Raw genomic sequence first — 20,176 nt, 5'->3', positions numbered from 1 at the left:
TGTATGTTCAGGTGCCGTGGCCGAAAGGCATTTCTGTGACGCGAAACGAAAATGAAACGGGGCGAAAGGTAGTCTGGCTCTGTCGCGCCCTCGCGCCAATACGCAAGAGCGACAGAGATACATATCTACGAGCGTTTCGTTTCGTGAGCGTTTGTGCCATTCGACTACGTACCCAGGGCCATTCCTTCCAAATTTAACGATTCTTTGTCAATCGAAAAAAGTAAAAACTTCATGTCTCGACTTAATTTTTGACCCCCTTTCATATTGTCGACATACTTGAACAGACATGAGCTAACATCGTGTTCGCAGCTGGAGCGCGACGGGTTCGCGGTGGTGGAGGGGTTTCTCCGCGAGGCCGAGTGCGAGGAGCTGGTGGCCGCCGGGCTGGAGCTCACGCGCGGCCTGCCCGACGCGCCGCCCACCGTCTTCTCCACCACTGAGCCTGAACAACAGGTATTTACTCTAACAACTGTACCTCTACAATTTACGATGCTGAAGTGTTATCATTAATGTCAGTTTTATGTAACATTGGGATATTTATTATTCGACCCCTCACTTTGTTCAATTCTATTCTGAAACTCTTATGGACCAAAGGTATATAAACTTAGTTTCTTAGCTCCTTATCTTTAAAATATGTCAAGTTTTAAATAACTTCACATTAATTATCAGTAAACGATAACTTAACATTAAGAGTTTTGAATGATTCACGGTTATTTTCATTAGACTTATATTGATCCGTATTATTTTCCGTGATCATGATGCATGCAACTGCGTCGAAATATCGGGAGCTCGACAAAAATCAAAAAGGTAATCACGGTCTATATCCCGGTCAATATAAGTCTAACTTAACATTAAGTAATCCGTCTATTTATGTTTACAGCAATTAAGAGACAAGTACTTTATGGAAAGCAACGATAAAATCAGTTATTTCTACGAAAAAGATGCGCTCGATGCCGATGGAAAACTTCAAGTGGACCCAAGCACTTCATTAAATAAGGTAATGTAACTTATCCCACGGAGAATGCAGTTGAATTTTCTTAAATGTCTGACGACCGGTCTGGCTCAGTCGGTAGTGACTCTGCCTGCTAAACCGCGGTCCTGGGTTCGAATCCCGGTAAGGGTGCATTTATTTGTGTGATGAGCACAGATATTTGTTTCTGAGTCATAGATGTTTTCTATGTATACAGTATGTAAACCAACGAAAACCATTTACTGAAACCTGTTAATATTTAAGTTACACAGAGCAACTTTTACTATGGGACCAACACCCAAAACGCGAAATAAAAATTTACTCTCCCATAGGAAATACTTACTATAAAATAAAACTACCTATGAAACTGTCAGAAGATATTTTCGTGATTTCGGGGTTGATCCCATAGTAAAAGTTTCTCAGTATCACCTGGACATTTACGGGTTACAGTAAATGGTTTTCGTTAGTTTACATACTGTATAAGTATATATTTATCTATTTAAGTACCTATGTATATCGTCGCTTAGCACCCATAGTACAAGCTTTGCTTAGTTTGGGGCTAAGTTGATCTGTGTAAGGTGTCCCCAATATTTATTTAAGTATTAAATTGTGAGCTAATCTTAAAAAACCGGCCAAGAGCGTGTCGGGCCACGCTCAGTGTAGGGTTCCGTAGTTTTCCATATTTTGTCAAAAACTACTGAATATCAAGTTCAAAACAATTTTCCTAGAAAGTTCATAAAGTTCTACTTTTGTGATTTTTTTCATATTTTTTAAACATATGGTTCAAAAGTTAGAGGGGGGGGGGTACACTTTTTTTTTTCCTTTAGGAGCGATTATTTCCGAAAATATTAATATTATTAAAAAACGATTTTAGTAAACCCTTATTCATTTTTAAATACCTATCCAACAATATATCACACGGTGGGGTTGGAATGAAAAAAAAATCAGTCCCCACTTTACATGTAGGGGGGGTACCCTAAGAAAACATATTTTTCCACTTTTTATTTTACTACTTTGTCGGCGTGATTGATATACGTATTGATACCAAATTTCAGCTTTCTAGTGCTAACGGCCACTGAGATTATCCGCGGACGGAAGTAGTAGGATACCCCCGTTACCAGCCCGGGTCTGGGGCCTGCTCCCAGGACCCCACCACCGCCCATCCATGGTCTTGCTAAACCTTAAAAAAAAAAAAAAAAAAAAAAAAAAAAAAAAAAAATAGCCCCCATTTAGATTCATTGCGCTGGGTCTCGACGCTCTCAGAAGCCTCCTTCTAGTATTTACAGAATACGTTCTTTACACAATACACCTTGTGCACGACGGTCACAAAAGGATTACCGACCCTTTCTATTGTTCGATCTGGACTCGGCGCTAGACCATTGTTACCCTACCCAGCTACCTGGCAGTGTCATGCACACCTTTTCCTTGTGTCTCATACTGATAGGTATTTTATAATTAATTTTTAGTATAACTTTGTGATCATATGGATTGCGATTCTAACCTAACCTAACCTAATTAAAATACCTAACTTTTCCATTCGTAACCTAACCAAATTTAATTAAAACCTACTCTTAGTTAACCTAAGTAGTCTAGACTTACCTTTATGAAACCTAACTGAGTTTCACCTACTTTTATTTTTATTTCTATAAATGTAGGTATTTATGAAATGTATTATAATTACGTTTTAACTTAAGAACTTCTGAGTTACATTTAAGTTTATCCAAATACCTAAACTTAACGATCCTATCTAGCGTATCTTTCTTTTTCTCGAATATTTATGATATCTTATACCTATTTCTATCATACATCTCTTTGTTGTATTACCAAATTTGTACATATGATTAATAAGTCAATTTTTGATTACGTCTTAATAAAAGTTAATTTCCCATCTTATCAAACTTTTTTTTTTTTTACATATATTTCAATGTTTTGTATCTGAATAAACCTCGGTAATTTTGTGAAGTTGCGTTTTTGCTTAATTGCTTTATTTATTGTACCTTCTTTGAATAATTTACTTACCTATGTCTATTATTATTTTTTATGACTTGTGTATTGTTTAAGAGAATGCATACTTTCAATAAACTTGTTAAGACGTGAGAAACTGAGAACCGGTTAAAACATGTTTAAGGCTAATTCTATGTGAATAAAAATGTCTTTTGTGCATTTTTAAAGATAATATATATTTATTGTTTCCGTTTATTTGAATAATTCGGGTTTTAGGTAAAGAGATCCTTCGACGAACATGTCAAGGCATGATACTTTGTATTCATATTTAACAAAGCATTAACTGGTGTAAACATGTTTTAGACTAACGCACCGGTAATTCTTGTGACTTGAATTTTTTATTGTAACAACTTAGTTGCTTTATTATAGATGTTTATTGTATTGTAAAATGACAAAAAGTTTATTGTTTGCGTTCAGGTATAAGATGAACTGGTTGAAACAAGATTTATGGTACGTTCCCCTGCTCTCTACCATATTACGAGTATAAAAGCCAAAGAGAGTCGAGGCTGAATAAGTATTCCTGTAGAGGCAGCCTTCTGTACCAGAGCTCCTTGTATCTAGTGTGGTATATAGAGAAGTGGAGTGTGCGTTTAAAAGTGAAGTGTTTATAGACAGATCCAACAATGGACGTGAGTATGTTTTTCTTTTTAAATTACTGTAACCCATATTGCCTTTTTATAATATTGTTTCGTCTAGTGTTCTTTGTATTTAATTAATAGAATTGTTAATAGTGTTTAAAATATTGTCTTTCATTGTTTCAGTTCTCTGAAAATACTTTCAAGAACTATTACTACCCGGAAAATCAGGGTGATTCAACCGATGAGGAAGGTACAGCTGGTTTCAAAGTTAAGCAAGCCCTCGCAAAGAAACGTCCTGGAAATAATATTGACAGCTTCTTTGAACGACCTAAAAAGCAGTGTAAAACCTTGAAACGGTCTTCGAATGTAAGCAAAAGTTCGCCAGAAGGCGTGGCTAATTTATCATCTGGACAAGATGATGGGGCGTATTCATCTCACTTAATTAAAATAGAGATATATGATATGCAAACAATCAAAAACATCCCACCCACGGAACACTGGAAGCACGCGGACGTCAGACTGAAGTATTTTGCGTTGGAAGACGACTTGGAATTACAAAATACGCGAAATATTGTATATAATATTACAAAACAATTAGCTTCTAAGGACACATGTGTAAAATATTTTATAGATAATAAGAAACAGTGATAAATATAATTTTTAACGATAGCAGTAGGATAGTGTTAAAGTGTTTCACATTTCTTATCTTTCCTTTTTATGATTTAAGTAAATTTCCTTGTAAGATATTCTTTTGCATTGTTTCACATTCCAAACAAAATAAATAAGAAATAAAATGGTGTCAAATGTCTGTAGTTTTATAAAGGTAACTATGTGAGAATTAAAAATAAAAATCATTATTACCAGTACACGTATTTTTATTTATTTCACAAAAAAGGTCTTAAACATATTTCGTAATACTAGATCATTACATAAAGAATTATCAGAAAACAAGTTAAGCATATGTTTCATAGATTTTCCATGAAACTTAAAATACAAATAAACTAAACAATATTCACCACAAACAGAAGTGAAATGGTTTTGAAGTGATTTATTATTGTAAAACCACCGTCTCGTATTTCTATCTAGAAATGACTTATGATAACCGGAAGGTTTCCTGCCAAAGGAGTCAAAATATTCACCTACACCATTTACATCAATGTGTATAGCAACCCAATGGGAACCCGGTTTTGAATCAGGGTCCAAATTACTGACAATAAAGGTAGGTAGATTAACCCGAATAGGTATTTTGTTGGCAGCAAAAACATTTGAATTAAACAATGGGTTTAGTTTCCTCATACAAAATTGAATTTCTTTAGTATCCATAGTTAAGTAACATATACAAATTATTGATGATCATGCAAACAATGATGAATTCCAAATAAAATAAATTAAAGAGAACGGGGTATTTATATGTTTCTTAACTATTGTAATCTACAGATACATCACGATTTTTATTTATTTCAATTATATTATCAAATTCTGCATACACAATACAGTTAATGGTACTAGTTAGAGCGGAATCAAAACGTACTTCTATCCGAACGCTACCATGTCTAACAAGATTCCAGTGTGAAGTTGAATTAGCAGATAAATCAGGAGTTAAATCAAAACACAATAAACAATAACCTTGACCAAAATCTGTTCTGCTTATTCCATTACCCTCGTTATGGAAATGAATACCAGTTCCAGAAAATAGAGTGTGATATGCTGCTGCTATTGTACCAGAACTAAATGAAGGTTGTAATGTTTTAGAAGGAACTTCATGACCATCTACGAACAAACTAAATGAATTCATATTATAATGTTGAAAATTAAACGGATTTAATGCTAAATTACCATTAAAACCTGAATTTGATACAAATCCAATAATACATCTTTTAGGAATTTGTCCGAGAAATATATTATCTAATGTTTTACCCTGAACCCCCGTCGGTATTGTGAGAACCTTAACTTCTGCCCTCGTAATGGGGTACTTCGCAGTTGTTGTGGCTAATACTTTTTGATGGGCTAACAAAACACTAGGATTGATTCTCGTTCTCCTTACAATGAGGCTGGCATCCATTATTTGTACTTTGAATTTTTTATCTTGGTGGCAAATAAGATTGAATGATTCTTTTGAGCGAACTAACTTAATACGTAGTTCTACACCATTTATTAAGAATTTCTCTTGATTAAATATATCACCATGTAAATGACCAATCATTTCTACTTCCTTACTCTCCTTGATAAATTCCAGCCTTTTGTTAAACCCTTTGTTGTTAACGTCAACAGTATCCATATAGCCCGGCGTATCTTCATACCACAATCCACAAGTAAGATGAGTTGTTTTGGCTGCTGGTCCGTAGTTGAGAAGATTTTCCATATAAGCACGGTAGGCATATGTATTGTTTGGTGGTGATATGAGTTTTTGATTTAAATATACATCAAGTTGATTAAAAAGAGAATGTAACCAGTTATTGGTGGGTCCAACTGCAGCATCTGCTTTTAATTTAGTACCATCTTGGTTCAACACTTTAGCAGTAATGTGTATCATTGTGTGTGATAGATCTATGTAGTCATCACCTGATCCAGGTACTTGAAATTCGATTGGACCGTCATCGCTTAAAGATGAAATTGGTTTATAATGAATCCACTGTCCGCTTTCAATGCTTGTTTGAGTTGATGGAAGGGCAAATATATCTAATTCAGATTTCGCACACTCACATGAATGATTATGTAAAAATGACATTATTTAGTTTGAAAATATATCGTTATTTATATCTTTTTTATTTTTTTTACTTCCTCTTCGTCGCGATGCTTTTAGAGCAATGAGCGGTTCCCTTCTTTTATTGGACATTTTATACCCAGATCCTGACATAAGGGAATCAATTTTTTCATCGGCCTTTCTTTTCAGGTTTGCACTTGCTTCCTTGAATCGTGATCGTATGGAACTGTCTATAGGGCGAGCATTTACCATATCAGATAAGAGTCCAACTCCTGCTCCTAAAGTTTCTTTTCCAATGGTTCTTAAACCACTAGATAATAAAGGGAGTACGGATCTAAATAGGCCTCCCAAAAAACTGCCTATACCATGTCCTCTTTGATATGGAACTCCCTTATAGACAATTCCTACACCAGAGCCGGCTTGGTGTGAATAATAATGTTCGTAAGGACAAGAGGTTGATGATCTGTTATACATCATTTTACACGTTGAAAGTGTAGTTTCACGCAAGAAGACCCAAATTGAAATGGTACTCTAACACCGGTTGTTGTTCTTATATCTATTTCAATTGTATCAAACTCTCTTCGTAAAACTGGTACATAGTGAGCAGGTGAGAAAATATGTGTTTTATAAGCTCCATAAATGAACTTAGTTGGATCTAAAGGTATTATTCTAAGTAACGATGTTATAACATCTCCAACTACTTGTGGATGAATGATATCTGTATAAACAAATATTTGAGATGGTAAACCTAAATATAAATTTGCTGGGTTTTTTCCCAATGTGATTTGTTTCAAATTTGTTCTTGGTTTAAAACCCATTTGAAGACTTAGTATTGGGGTTGTTATGATAGAAGTGATATCTTTATTTGATGTTGTTACTCCTATCATTTTTGTTAGTTCATCATAACGAAATTTTACATTATTTTTTAACTGAGGGTTTTCATTAAACGCTTGAAGAAAGTGATCTATATTATCGTAAGTAGTGGCTGGTATATGAGTTTTTATATCCACAATTTTTGAAGTCTTGTCAGCAGGCGAAAACACTTTTTCTTTATATAAATTATGTTTTCATGCTCTTGTACATTATACATAGAACAAGGGTATTGAAATTCCACCAAACCAACTACCCATTCTCCATCCAATTTAATGGTCTTTGGTAATTTTGTTAAAAAATGTGCAGTCGTATTATCTGTGTAATAATCGGATGAACTATTACTTAACAAAGTTAAATAAAAGCTATTATCACTCATATTTTCTTTAAGCTTGATTCAGGTATCCAAGAATTAAATTTATTAGGATAACCTTGCCACTTCACTAGTATTTCCTTTCTGCCAGCAACTCGACGTGAACGTAATATTTTATCAATTTTATACTCGTTGGAGGGGAGGTAAGTTACTTTTTGTAATTCTTTTGAATAGAACGTCCCAATTATGCGTTCGCCTTCCAAATCCCTTAGTGTATAAACAATCCGAGGAGATCTTTTAATAATTGAATTAATTATAAATATTTCATCACTCCAATTACTTTCGTAACCTTTTTGAAATATATGTTTGTATTTAGTGATTCTAACATGATCTCCTACGTTTAGTTTTGCAGTTTCTAGTGAGATTTGTCTATCTGTATTGCGATCATATAAATTACACCAAACAGTCATAATATTATTAGAGTTAACATCAACTGGACACATTTTTATGCTTGAATGATAGCTGTGGTTGTAAGAATAAAGAAGATCTTGTAGAACATTTATGTAATTATATGTATTCTTATGAGTGAAGTAACGCCACATTTTCGTTTTAAGAGTTCTCTGGAACCTTTCTACTATACTTGCTTTAATATCAGGGTTATTAGTGGTATAATAATTAATATTTTTACTTTTGAAATAATCTCTTACCACCTTTGAAACGAATTCCGTACCTTTATCAGATTGGATATGACGAGGAACTGAGTTGGCTTCAGTAAATATGCTTTCAAAACAATGTTTAACTGTTGCTGAATCCTTCTTCTTCATGGCTCTTGCAAAAGCATATTTACTGAATACATCGATAACACAAAGAATATATTTGTAACCATCATTAAATTGACTATATGTACTCATGTCACTCAAATCAGCTTGCCAAAGTTCATTAAAGTTAGATAGAATGTATCTATTTCTAGTAAACCGCCTGTGAACAGGTTTATGTAGTGTATACGTGTCTTGAGATTGTAACCATTTTTTTACATCTTCTTTATTCATTTGACCTTTCATTTCCTTTGTTAAATTATTTAAACTGCTATAACCAGCGGGATGAGAGATATCATAGTAGATTCTGTTAATATCTAATAAGGAGTCCATCTTTCCCAATTTATAGTTTTTGCAGATGATTTTTGTACTCGTGTAGTAAGAGGAGTAGATGTGTTGTTTTCTTTATCTAACGAGGCTCGTGTTCTTATAGAAGTAGAGGGGGTAAAGGGCTCAATCAAAGGAGTGTCATTAATAAATGCTAAATTTGTAGGATTACCAATGCATGACTTAGGAACTTTGATATCTTTTAAAAGTAAAGCAAACACTTCCCACCCAATTGGTTTAGGACGTTTAAGACATCTAACCGTGTCGCTCACCAAATCGGTAATATTGCTATTTTGAATAGTCTGGTTGTTTATAACAACTTCACCAGTCTGCTTCCACCAAATTTTAGGTTTACTTAAAACAATGTAATCTAATAGCGTTCTAGCTTTTTTTTCATAAGATTTAGGTAATATCTCTATTATTTTTGATGGACTGATCGGCATTGATTCTTGATTTATTTCACCAGGTGTCGTGTTAAACAAAGATGGTGCAGCTATCTCAGTTACATCACCTTTCGCTGATTCCTTATATTCTGTCTCCTCCTTTTTGGGTATCTTTGAATTTATGATATCATTACTTTCTTTGTTGAATTGATCGAACCCCTCCATTACTATAGGTATCTTAAACGGTTTTCGATCTGTTTCAATAAAATGTAGAAACCGCTGCAATGCTTGAGAATAAAGCATCCATTTTTCACGATCGTTCATTTTACTTTTGAGAATTTTTTGCATTTCTTCATCTAGCCGAGATGAGGAATTTTCAGGAGGGTTCTCATTGCGTTTCAACTTTTCAATAAAGTCCGATTCAACTAATAACATTTTTTTCGTGTTTTCCATTTTGTTTATTTATGATAAAGAGTTAACTAAGGCACTTAGAACTGCTCCTAAAATAATAGGTAAAAAGGCACCTCCTTTTTGAATTATAACCGTTTTTCTTAATTTATGTTTACCTTTTGAAACTAATTTCCTTAATATGTCTTTGTACTTTTTTAACTTTGTTTTTTCCTTTTTTTCTAAAGGAATTTTCCCATTCAGAACATTATAAATGCACTCGCATATAATGTTGATCTCTTCATCATCACAAGATTTAAGTAATGCAGTACGATATTTGGGTTTAAGCAAGTGCAATGCTTCTAATAAATGTTTATATGTGTTTACTCTTGCATGCATCATGTAGAACTGACTAAAATTTGTTGATTTTTATCATATTTAAATCCTTTTTTGGGTACATACACTGTGCAATGTCCATCAAATGGAAATATTTTTGTTTTAAAACGACATATGTCATTTGTATTTTGTTTCAGATCAATCATAAGGTAACCATGAGCATCCTTTGTAGCATCTTTGTAGGCTTCATCCACGAATTTTGAGTTTTCAGGACAAACTTGTCGTGACAGGTATCGTATTTGAGTTTTATCTCTAGGGTTCTTAAAAAATACAATGTAGCTTGTGTTCAGTGAAATATCACGTTGACCTCTTCCTTGATGAAATATGTTTTGTGTTATATAAAAAACACTTAAATTTCTATGATGACTTCCTTTAGTAAAAATATCAACAACTCGTCCATCTGATTCTCTCATTAAATCATCTATTATTAGAAGTTTAGGTTTTTTCCCATCGAAAATTGAAAAATCTGGTATTCCTTGACTATAATTTACATTTTCTAGATTATAAAGAGGTTGCATTTCATCATAACACCAAATAATTTCATCAAATTCTATGTTACATATCTCTTTAGTATTATTCAAAAAATTTGTAACAAATTGAGTTTTGCCACACCCACTGGGACCTGCGACAATGGTAGTGAAAGGATGATAAAAATGAATCATCTTTGAATGCTGTAATATGTTTAACAGTGTTGATATGAATGCGGATAGACATTAAATGGTGCTATTCAATAAACATATTACTATTTAAACTAAAGTAGAGTAAAAAAAAAAAAAAAAAACCTGATAAAAAATATGTATATTTATTTTGATATTAACACTTTTCTTTATAATCTATTGTTACATTTTATATACCCAACCACCAATTTAAATTTAAACATAAAAAACAATAAATCTATGTTTACAATATTCTTATGCCAAAACACGAATAAATGTTAAATTAGACAATTAATTAAAATATAATTTACAATTAAATTTAAGTTAACTATTCAAATTTACATAAAAAATATATATTACAAACAATAATTCGAATTTGAATGTTCTGTCATTTACATGACAAAATTTAAATTATTTTTTTATTTTACAATGTCCCCACGCAAGGGTGTCACAAGTGTTTTCTAATAAGTAACGTTTTGTATCATCATGAGATAATGATATTTTATTAATTTTTTGAGTGAATATTACATGTTTTATAGATTTAAATCTTAGCATTTGAGCACGTTGCACATTTTTATTAAATAAACATGTTTTGAAATTATTTAGAGTAAATTTCTTTGTAACACATACATTGACTCCTTTAGCTTTTGATAAAACACCATATTTACCTTTTTTGTCATCATTCTCATCATACTTTTCAACATCTAAGGCATACATTTTAGATTTTAGACCAACGAACTCTTTTAAAATTCTACCATTATTTTCATCTTTGAAAAATCCTAATCGCTTTTTATTTATAAGTGGGAAATTATATTTATTGATAGGAGGATAGTCAGATGTATCAAAATAGAAATTAAGATCTTGTTTTATATCTGCATAAAAATTTTTAGTGAAAATTTGATAAATTAAACTATCTGTATCTGTATAAAGAAGTTTGAGTTTGTTAGGATATTTGATTTTCATGTAGTTGTAGTGAAAGTCATACATTAAAGTTTTTGATATATCTAATACACAAAACCCCAAATAAATCGGTTTATTATAAAAGACTTTAGTTTTTTTCAATTGAACAGCTACTAAATTCTCTGAGAATATGGATAGACTGTGGAACTCAGGTCTAGCTATCAAAGACTGAACCCCTTGCGATTTCCCTCGATTTTCCCAGTGATTTAATAATTTGACGTTTACACGTTTTGCAACATTTTCCATAGTCTTACCGAACACTGAATTGTTCATTAGTTTAAAAAATCTTTTTCAAAATCAGATGATGCCAGCGATCTCATGTGGGTATTTAAATCTATGTAACTTTTTAACCACATAGACTGCTGAAATTTAAGAATGCGATGTATTTTACTTAATACCAAACCATTCTTCAAACACTGTTTTAGATTTCGATAATGAATTACATAATTAGTTTTTCTATTTAAATTAGGAATCAGTTTTTTTTCTTTACAATTACCCAAACAAACGTTTTCAGGACAGAATGGTAAATCTGAATGTGAGTCATGAATTTCGTTAGGGTATTCGAGGTCAACTTCTAATATGAAACCATGATCAGCGTCATCGGCTATATTGAAGTCTGTATCTACATGAACCCATTCAAATTTACCTGTAGGGAGACATTGAGACATAGCCCATCCGTAAAGGTTGTTTGCATCAAAATACATAAGATAGGACGATGGTATGTTTGAATCAAAATCATCCATAAATTTATTATTAGCTTTCGCATATCTGTTACTACATTGCGATATGCCACCTCGAATATTTTTTGCAATGAATGATATTTTATCTATATCAGTTAGGAGTTCTAATTTTATTTTTGTAGTAAATAACATTGCATCCCAACTTAATCCTGGAGCAGTATAATAATGAGCGGGATCTAAACCATAGGTCTTAAGACAAAGGTTTCTAAAATTTTCAAATACGTCAGCCAGTAACAAAACATCTGTTTTTAGGTATTAATCGGAATAATCGCCCATATTTTTGCAACGAAAGTGGGACCAAACATCTTTTGCATGATTATAATCATCTTCTGAGATGTGACTATCAGTCAAAGAACTAAAAAAATTGTCTTTAGAGGGAAGATCAGTTAACTTTAAAGAATCGTATGATGTCATGTATTCATACGGATACACACCCTTTCGTAATAAGCGTTTAAAATCGTCCTCACAAGTGAAATTCAATTTTAATTCATGAAATTGTTTAGGAAACAAGTTTTTTGCTAGTTTATCAAGACTGCTGGGCATAAATTTAAGTGAATCTACAAACCTCAATTTGATTGTGCGATTATTTATTTGTAACTTCTTAGAAAATGAAATGTATTTTTCTTTGTTCTGTGGAATCAATTCAATGTCCCCTTCCACCAAACCAAGTCCATGTACTATGAAATGACTATCATAGTTACTCAAATTATGAAAAAATACAGGTATAAATTGAGGTGCTTTGTATTTTTCAGAACAAAATGTATGTGCTACGCCTTCGTAAAGACCAGTATGGAAATTGTAGGAAATGATAGAATCACTATTTAAATTTCTATCACAAATGTAACATGTCCTACTCTGAGCAATATGTTTATTATTTTCAGTGGATAAAGGCAATGGAGTTTTTCCGAAAGTATTCCTCTTACAAATGCTTTTTAAATCTTTTTCTATGTACTTCATAAATACCTGGGTGCAATCTTTACCTTTGTATGTTCTATACACAGACAATTTATCATTATAAGAACACTTAATATAATATCCAAAACTATATACCTCATGTTTTTGAATATTTGTAGTAGAAGATGTTGTAGGGTTATTTGACTGTGTTGCTATTGGGTTTAAAAAGGCTTCAAAATCAGCATAAACAACAAAAGGCACCCTTAATTTACGTTCGTAATTATCGAAGGTAACTTCATTGGTGGGAACGTTTTCATTGAACCAGTTTTTCTTTTTATCTTGTTCTGAAGGTAAATGTGTGCAAACATGGAAACAATCGTTTCTTTGATGTTTCATTAAATTTTCATGAGTTGTGAAGTTGGATAAGCATCCATCGCAAATATGAACAGCATGCTGTGTATTTGATAATTGCTTAGATACTAATCTAGATAAGTTTTTGATAAAGCAATAATGTCCGTTACTATTTTTGGATATATACAATAAGTTCAAATGGATATCTTTTCTACACTTTGTTAAATGCAATGGCCCTACTATATCATGTTTTTTATTTTGAGAATTGTATTCAATTCCAAAAACGTTTATGCTCATATTATTATAATTTTCAAATTTTGGAATATCCCCCAATTTTATTGGAAAAGTTAAATCTCTAAAATTCAATTTATTTTTATGAACAATATACGATTTAGTACAGTTTGAACGATGGTTTGTTGGGGGGTATAATCCTGACAATACTGCCCATCTAAAACATTCTTGATCACTATTTTTTACATTAATAACTGCTTTTTTATTTTGAATATCTCGTGGTAACTCAATATAAGAAGAACCGCGCAACGGATTAAATTTGTTAACATTAACATCTAGATAGTTAAATTTTACTAAACCCCACCCACTGTCTTTTCTTTCAAAGTTAGATAATTTTGTTAATATATCCTTAACCACGGACTCGAAAATTTCATCCTTGTCGCTACTAGTATCAATAATATTGTTACATAGTTGGAAATCAAAAGTATTATTGATTTGTTTGCTCTCTTGTGTAAAATCGGCATTTAGAATAAAGTTAACTTTCAATGCAAAATGATTACCAAGGGAACGATCCAATAATGCAAAGATTTTATCTCTATTCTTTTGTAAAATAGTTTCAGGTGTAAAAGGTTGGTAAACTTTTTCATTAAGTAGTATTCTATAAGTGGCCACCCTATTCTTAAACGCATTCTCAATTAATTGAACATCAATCCATTCTAAGTCAGATCTTATAACATTATTTTTATGAAGATTACTGTTTAAATGATTTTTAAAATATCTTTTAGACACTAACTTTTTACATACAGAACATTCAATTTCAGCATTATTATTTGTACTTACAATGACAGAAGGGGTTGGTTTAGATGACGTTGATGATGTAGGCTCAACAGCTAGGCGACTTTTCTTAACAGATACTTCTTCTTCTTCTGTCTCTAAAACTGTAGCCGACCTTTTCAATCCACCTCCTATTTGAGAAGATCTAAAACAACGAAAACATATACATTTATAAATACTCTGATGCGAGATATAATTAAAAATATTTAAATGTTACTTCATTTATACTAACTCAAATCTTTTCGACACTGCTGACAATAGGCTTGCATCATTAAAACACCGTCAATTACATCTTCAGATACAGTTTTCTTCTTGGAATCGTTGATATAATGACCACTACATGGTGTAAAGTATGGTTTAATATCAAAATCTTCCACTAATGTAGAAGGTAACTTATTTTCTGTGTACCAGAGCCTTATACTGTTATGGAAACATTTTAAAATAAATTCTTTACTTAATTGTGCAATCTTGTCACGAGGTAAAGTGGGACCAATATGATAGTAAGTAAAAACCATTTTGGAAATGAACGTCACAAATAAGTATTACAATTATTGAAGCACGGTGGTAAAACACTGAATGATAACAATCTCAGATACCCCGTTTATATATGTGGGCTCTCCCACCTTACCATCAACGTAACAATAAGATCAAGTATCGCCTCGTTAAAAAACTATCCTATTGTTCAGCAGGTAATGGAATAATCGCTACAAGTAGAAACAAGATCCGGTCATAACAAGTTAAAACTCAACATGAAGCAGGTATTCGTTAAATGGTTTGAACATGCAGGAACATGAATATTTTAAGTGAAAATAACTTACGTCTCTCCGTGACATTGGCTCACAAGTCGGGCGGCTTCATATAACTCTTCATCTAGTTCGATTACTTCACAGAGTCTTATAAGTTCCGCATCATAAACATCACAGTTCAGAGAATCCATTGTCAAACGAGGCCGCCTCCCCACATTGAGTTTCTGCGTTAAGTAATTCAATAAAGAGTATACATTTTATAAAACAAAGAGGGTTATTACATATTAACAAATGTAGTGGACCGACTTAACACTTTTCGTCATTTTTAATGTGAAACAATGCAAAAGAATATCTTACAAGGAAATTTACTTAAATCATAAAAAGGAAAGATAAGAAATGTGAAACACTTTAACACTATCCTACTGCTATCGTTAAAAATTATATTTATCACTGTTTCTTATTATCTATAAAATATTTTACACATGTGTCCTTAGAAGCTAATTGTTTTGTAATATTATATACAATATTTCGCGTATTTTGTAATTCCAAGTCGTCTTCCAACGCAAAATACTTCAGTCTGACGTCCGCGTGCTTCCAGTGTTCCGTGGGTGGGATGTTTTTGATTGTTTGCATATCATATATCTCTATTTTAATTAAGTGAGATGAATACGCCCCATCATCTTGTCCAGATGATAAATTAGCCACGCCTTCTGGCGAACTTTTGCTTACATTCGAAGACCGTTTCAAGGTTTTACACTGCTTTTTAGGTCGTTCAAAGAAGCTGTCAATATTATTTCCAGGACGTTTCTTTGCGAGGGCTTGCTTAACTTTGAAACCAGCTGTACCTTCCTCATCGGTTGAATCACCCTGATTTTCCGGGTAGTAATAGTTCTTGAAAGTATTTTCAGAGAACTGAAACAATGAAAGACAATATTTTAAACACTATTAACAATTCTATTAATTAAATACAAAGAACACTAGACGAAACAATATTATAAAAAGGCAATATGGGTTACAGTAATTTAAAAAGAAAAACATACTCACGTCCATTGTTGGATCTGTCTATAAACACTTCACTTTTAAACGCACACTCCACTTCTCTATATACCACACTAGATACAAGGAGCTCTGGTACAGAAGGCTGCCTCTACAGGAATACTTATTCAGCCTCGACTCTCTTTGGCTTTTATACTCGTAATATGGTAGAGAGCAGGGGAACGTACCATAAATCTTGTTTCAACCAGTTCATCTTATACCTGAACGCAAACAATAAACTTTTTGTCATTTTACAATACAATAAACATCTATAATAAAGCAACTAAGTTGTTACAATAAAAAATTCAAGTCACAAGAATTACCGGTGCGTTAGTCTAAAACATGTTTACACCAGTTAATGCTTTGTTAAATATGAATACAAAGTATCATGCCTTGACATGTTCGTCGAAGGATCTCTTTACCTAAAACCCGAATTATTCAAATAAACGGAAACAATAAATATATATTATCTTTAAAAATGCACAAAAGACATTTTTATTCACATAGAATTAGCCTTAAACATGTTTTAACCGGTTCTCAGTTTCTCACGTCTTAACAAGTTTATTGAAAGTATGCATTCTCTTAAACAATACACAAGTCATAAAAAATAATAATAGACATAGGTAAGTAAATTATTCAAAGAAGGTACAATAAATAAAGCAATTAAGCAAAAACGCAACTTCACAAAATTACCGAGGTTTATTCAGATACAAAACATTGAAATATATGTAAAAAAAAAAGTTTGATAAGATGGGAAATTAACTTTTATTAAGACGTAATCAAAAATTGACTTATTAATCATATGTACAAATTTGGTAATACAACAAAGAGATGTATGATAGAAATAGGTATAAGATATCATAAATATTCGAGAAAAAGAAAGATACGCTAGATAGGATCGTTAAGTTTAGGTATTTGGATAAACTTAAATGTAACTCAGAAGTTCTTAAGTTAAAACGTAATTATAATACATTTCATAAATACCTACATTTATAGAAATAAAAATAAAAGTAGGTGAAACTCAGTTAGGTTTCATAAAGGTAAGTCTAGACTACTTAGGTTAACTAAGAGTAGGTTTTAATTAAATTTGGTTAGGTTACGAATGGAAAAGTTAGGTATTTTAATTAGGTTAGGTTAGGTTAGAATCGCAATCCATATGATCACAAAGTTATACTAAAAATTAATTATAAAATACCTATCAGTATGAGACACAAGGAAAAGGTGTGCATGACACTGCCAGGTAGCTGGGTAGGGTAACAATGGTCTAGCGCCGAGTCCAGATCGAACAATAGAAAGGGTCGGTAATCCTTTTGTGACCGTCGTGCACAAGGTGTATTGTGTAAAGAACGTATTCTGTAAATACTAGAAGGAGGCTTCTGAGAGCGTCGAGACCCAGCGCAATGAATCTAAATGGGGGGCTATTAGTTTTTTTTTTTTTTTTTTTTTTTTTTTTTTTTTTTGTTTAGCAAGACCATGGATGGGCGGTGGTGGGGTCCTGGGAGCAGGCCCCAGACCCGGGCTGGTAACGGGGGTATCCTACTACTGACGGACGGACGGACGGACAGACAAACATGGCGAAACTATAAGTGTTCCTAGTTGACTACGGAACCCTAAAAACCGGCCAAATGCGAGTACGAATGCTCATTGGCTTTAGAACCCAGGACCATCAGCTTAGCAAGTTAGCAGGTAGGATCACTACTCGCTTGGCCAGAACCCAGAACCATCGTGCATCGTCAACAACGAACAATCATTTGGCTGACATTGATAATGTGCACGGCTGGGAAAAACGCCCGTTGTTCGTACTCCGTAAAGAAAGTATATGGCATAGGACATAATTTAAACGTTGACATAGGAGTTTATGTTGTACAATGTACAGAACAGGGTTTAATTATCTAAATCAGTGGTGGGCCAACTTTTTTCATTGTGGCCCAAGCAATTTAAAGTGCTGGCCATATCATACACTATTTTGAAGGACCGGTGGCGGGCCAGATAAAATCCTTTCGCGGGCTGGACTTGGCCCGCGGGCCGTACTTTGCCCACCACTGAGCTAAATGAAGCGATTTTCTTGGCTTGATGATATATGTATGTGGTTGCAGGTGGGGCACGCGCTGCATCTGCTGCACCCCATCTTCCGCTGCTACACGTACAGCGACCGCGTGAAGGCGCTGTGCCGCGCGCTGCAACTAGCCGAGCCGGCCGTCGTGCAGAGCATGTACATCTACAAGAACCCGGGAATCGGCGGCGAGGGTACCCACTTTATTGTCATTTGTTTATACCGGGTTAGATAGATGCTAGAGATCACAATTATCTAGTCTCACCGCGTGACGGCGCTGTGCCGCGCGCTGCGGCGCTTGTGGCCTATTTCACGATAAAGACAATCGTTCCTGACAGTGGCACTTCGCCGTTCATTGCTTCGCTGTTCAACAAAGAAAAATTGACGCTAGTAACAATGCTACTAGTCAACCCAGAAATAGGCACAGAATTGTCGAGGTGAAATAGTCCGCTGGTCGAGCCTGTTAATCTCCCTCTGTTTACATCAATTAATTTGTTATAAGTACTTGTGGTATGGACGATGGGCAAGCAAGCATACATACCGCCGCCTGGTGGTAATTGTAGTCACTTTGCCTATGAACACGTGGAACTCCAGAGGTGTTACATGCGCATTGCCGACCATATGCCTACTGTGTATGTCCTCTAGAAATAAATACTGGCTTATGGTTATTAACTACACAAGGACTATAGAATAACGAGTACGTTATGTAATCATCACATGGATAGAAGATTATACATACGATTATAAAATATGCAGCGTTCTTAATCAATAAATACCTACTCTTTTTTTTTTATCAATAAACTGAGTAGAAAACTTTATTCAAAACCAATTCATTAATTACAACATATTAAAAAACTTACAACTAAACACACATATGCTAAAAATCTTATAAATAAAAACTTATACTACTTATCTACAAATAAAAAAATTGGCTCAAATCGTCGCCAGTGGGTAAGGTGCCCAGAAGGCTGGCCGCATTGCCCCGCTGGATAGCTATACTTATCCGCTGAGCGAAATACTGGCCAGCCCTCTGGTCACCAGATGCGTCTATGAGGCGCTTGGACAGCTCCTCATAGAGGCGACGCGCACTAGGCCCCCACGGCCCCAAGGTTTCAACCCCAAACGCTGCAAATATGTAGCTACTTCCGAGGTTGGCATACTTGCGACATTTGAGGTCTTCAGCCTGTACCTATACCTACTCTTATAAAAATAAGATAAGATCCGTATATTCATTGGCTATAAATATGTGTTATAGAATAGACAAATGTTATATTTCTAACCACTTATTTATAATTTATAACCACTTATATTGTCTTAAAAAAATGAATAATGAACAAACTGATAACAAATTATCTACAGTCTCAATGATACTTTATACTTTGTTAAATCACAAGTTAAATTGAGCCCAACCAAATGTGCTAACATTGTTTTAATTATTATTTTTATATCAAGTGTGTAGCAACGACGGCATCTCCCAAGCCTTTTAACCCATATCATCATTCAATTGCCTCAATATTTATATTTATAGCTAAATATTACTACCTAGGGTCATTCTCTGAGAGCAAGATTTTTCATGTCCGAGGCAAAACCCATGGGAAAATGAAATAATATTGAGGCGCTGATTTTTCTACAGACAGTTTGCACCTATACCAATCTGTTGCATATACAGTCATGCCCCTAATAAAGGTTTTAGTTTGTTTTATATTTTTTTAAAACCCTGTTCTTATAATTGCCACGACGCGTCCAAACCAAACGTTCTCCCAGGGGGGCGATTTTTGAATCTCGCATACGGGATTTTCTCACTAAAATACCGGTTGAAAACGATGACTTGCTTATTATTTTCAGTGACAATTTTCTGAATTCGAACGCGTGAGACTCAAAAATCGGCCTCCAGTTAAGAATTTTGTCCGTGACTTCAAAATTTAGTAA

General features: G+C 33.6%; 1 protein-coding gene across 2 annotated transcripts in view; it reads left to right on the top strand.

Annotated features, from left to right (window-relative positions):
* LOC125241600 (phytanoyl-CoA dioxygenase domain-containing protein 1) overlaps positions 1 to 20,176 on the top strand; it is a 34,979-nt gene that overhangs the window by 12,503 nt on the left and 2,300 nt on the right. For both annotated transcript variants that reach the window (XM_048150156.1, XM_048150157.1), the window contains 3 exons: positions 310 to 453; positions 881 to 997; positions 18,291 to 18,441. In XM_048150156.1, coding sequence (XP_048006113.1) covers positions 310 to 453; positions 881 to 997; positions 18,291 to 18,441 — 412 coding nt within the window. The remainder of the gene's footprint in view (positions 1 to 309; positions 454 to 880; positions 998 to 18,290; positions 18,442 to 20,176) is intronic.

The sequence above is a fragment of the Leguminivora glycinivorella genome, chromosome Z (genome assembly GCF_023078275.1).
Source record: "Leguminivora glycinivorella isolate SPB_JAAS2020 chromosome Z, LegGlyc_1.1, whole genome shotgun sequence".
NCBI classification, from domain to species: Eukaryota; Metazoa; Arthropoda; class Insecta; order Lepidoptera; family Tortricidae; genus Leguminivora; species Leguminivora glycinivorella.
Note: the sequence above shows the minus strand (reverse complement) of the source record. Positions and strands in the feature narration are given on the sequence as shown.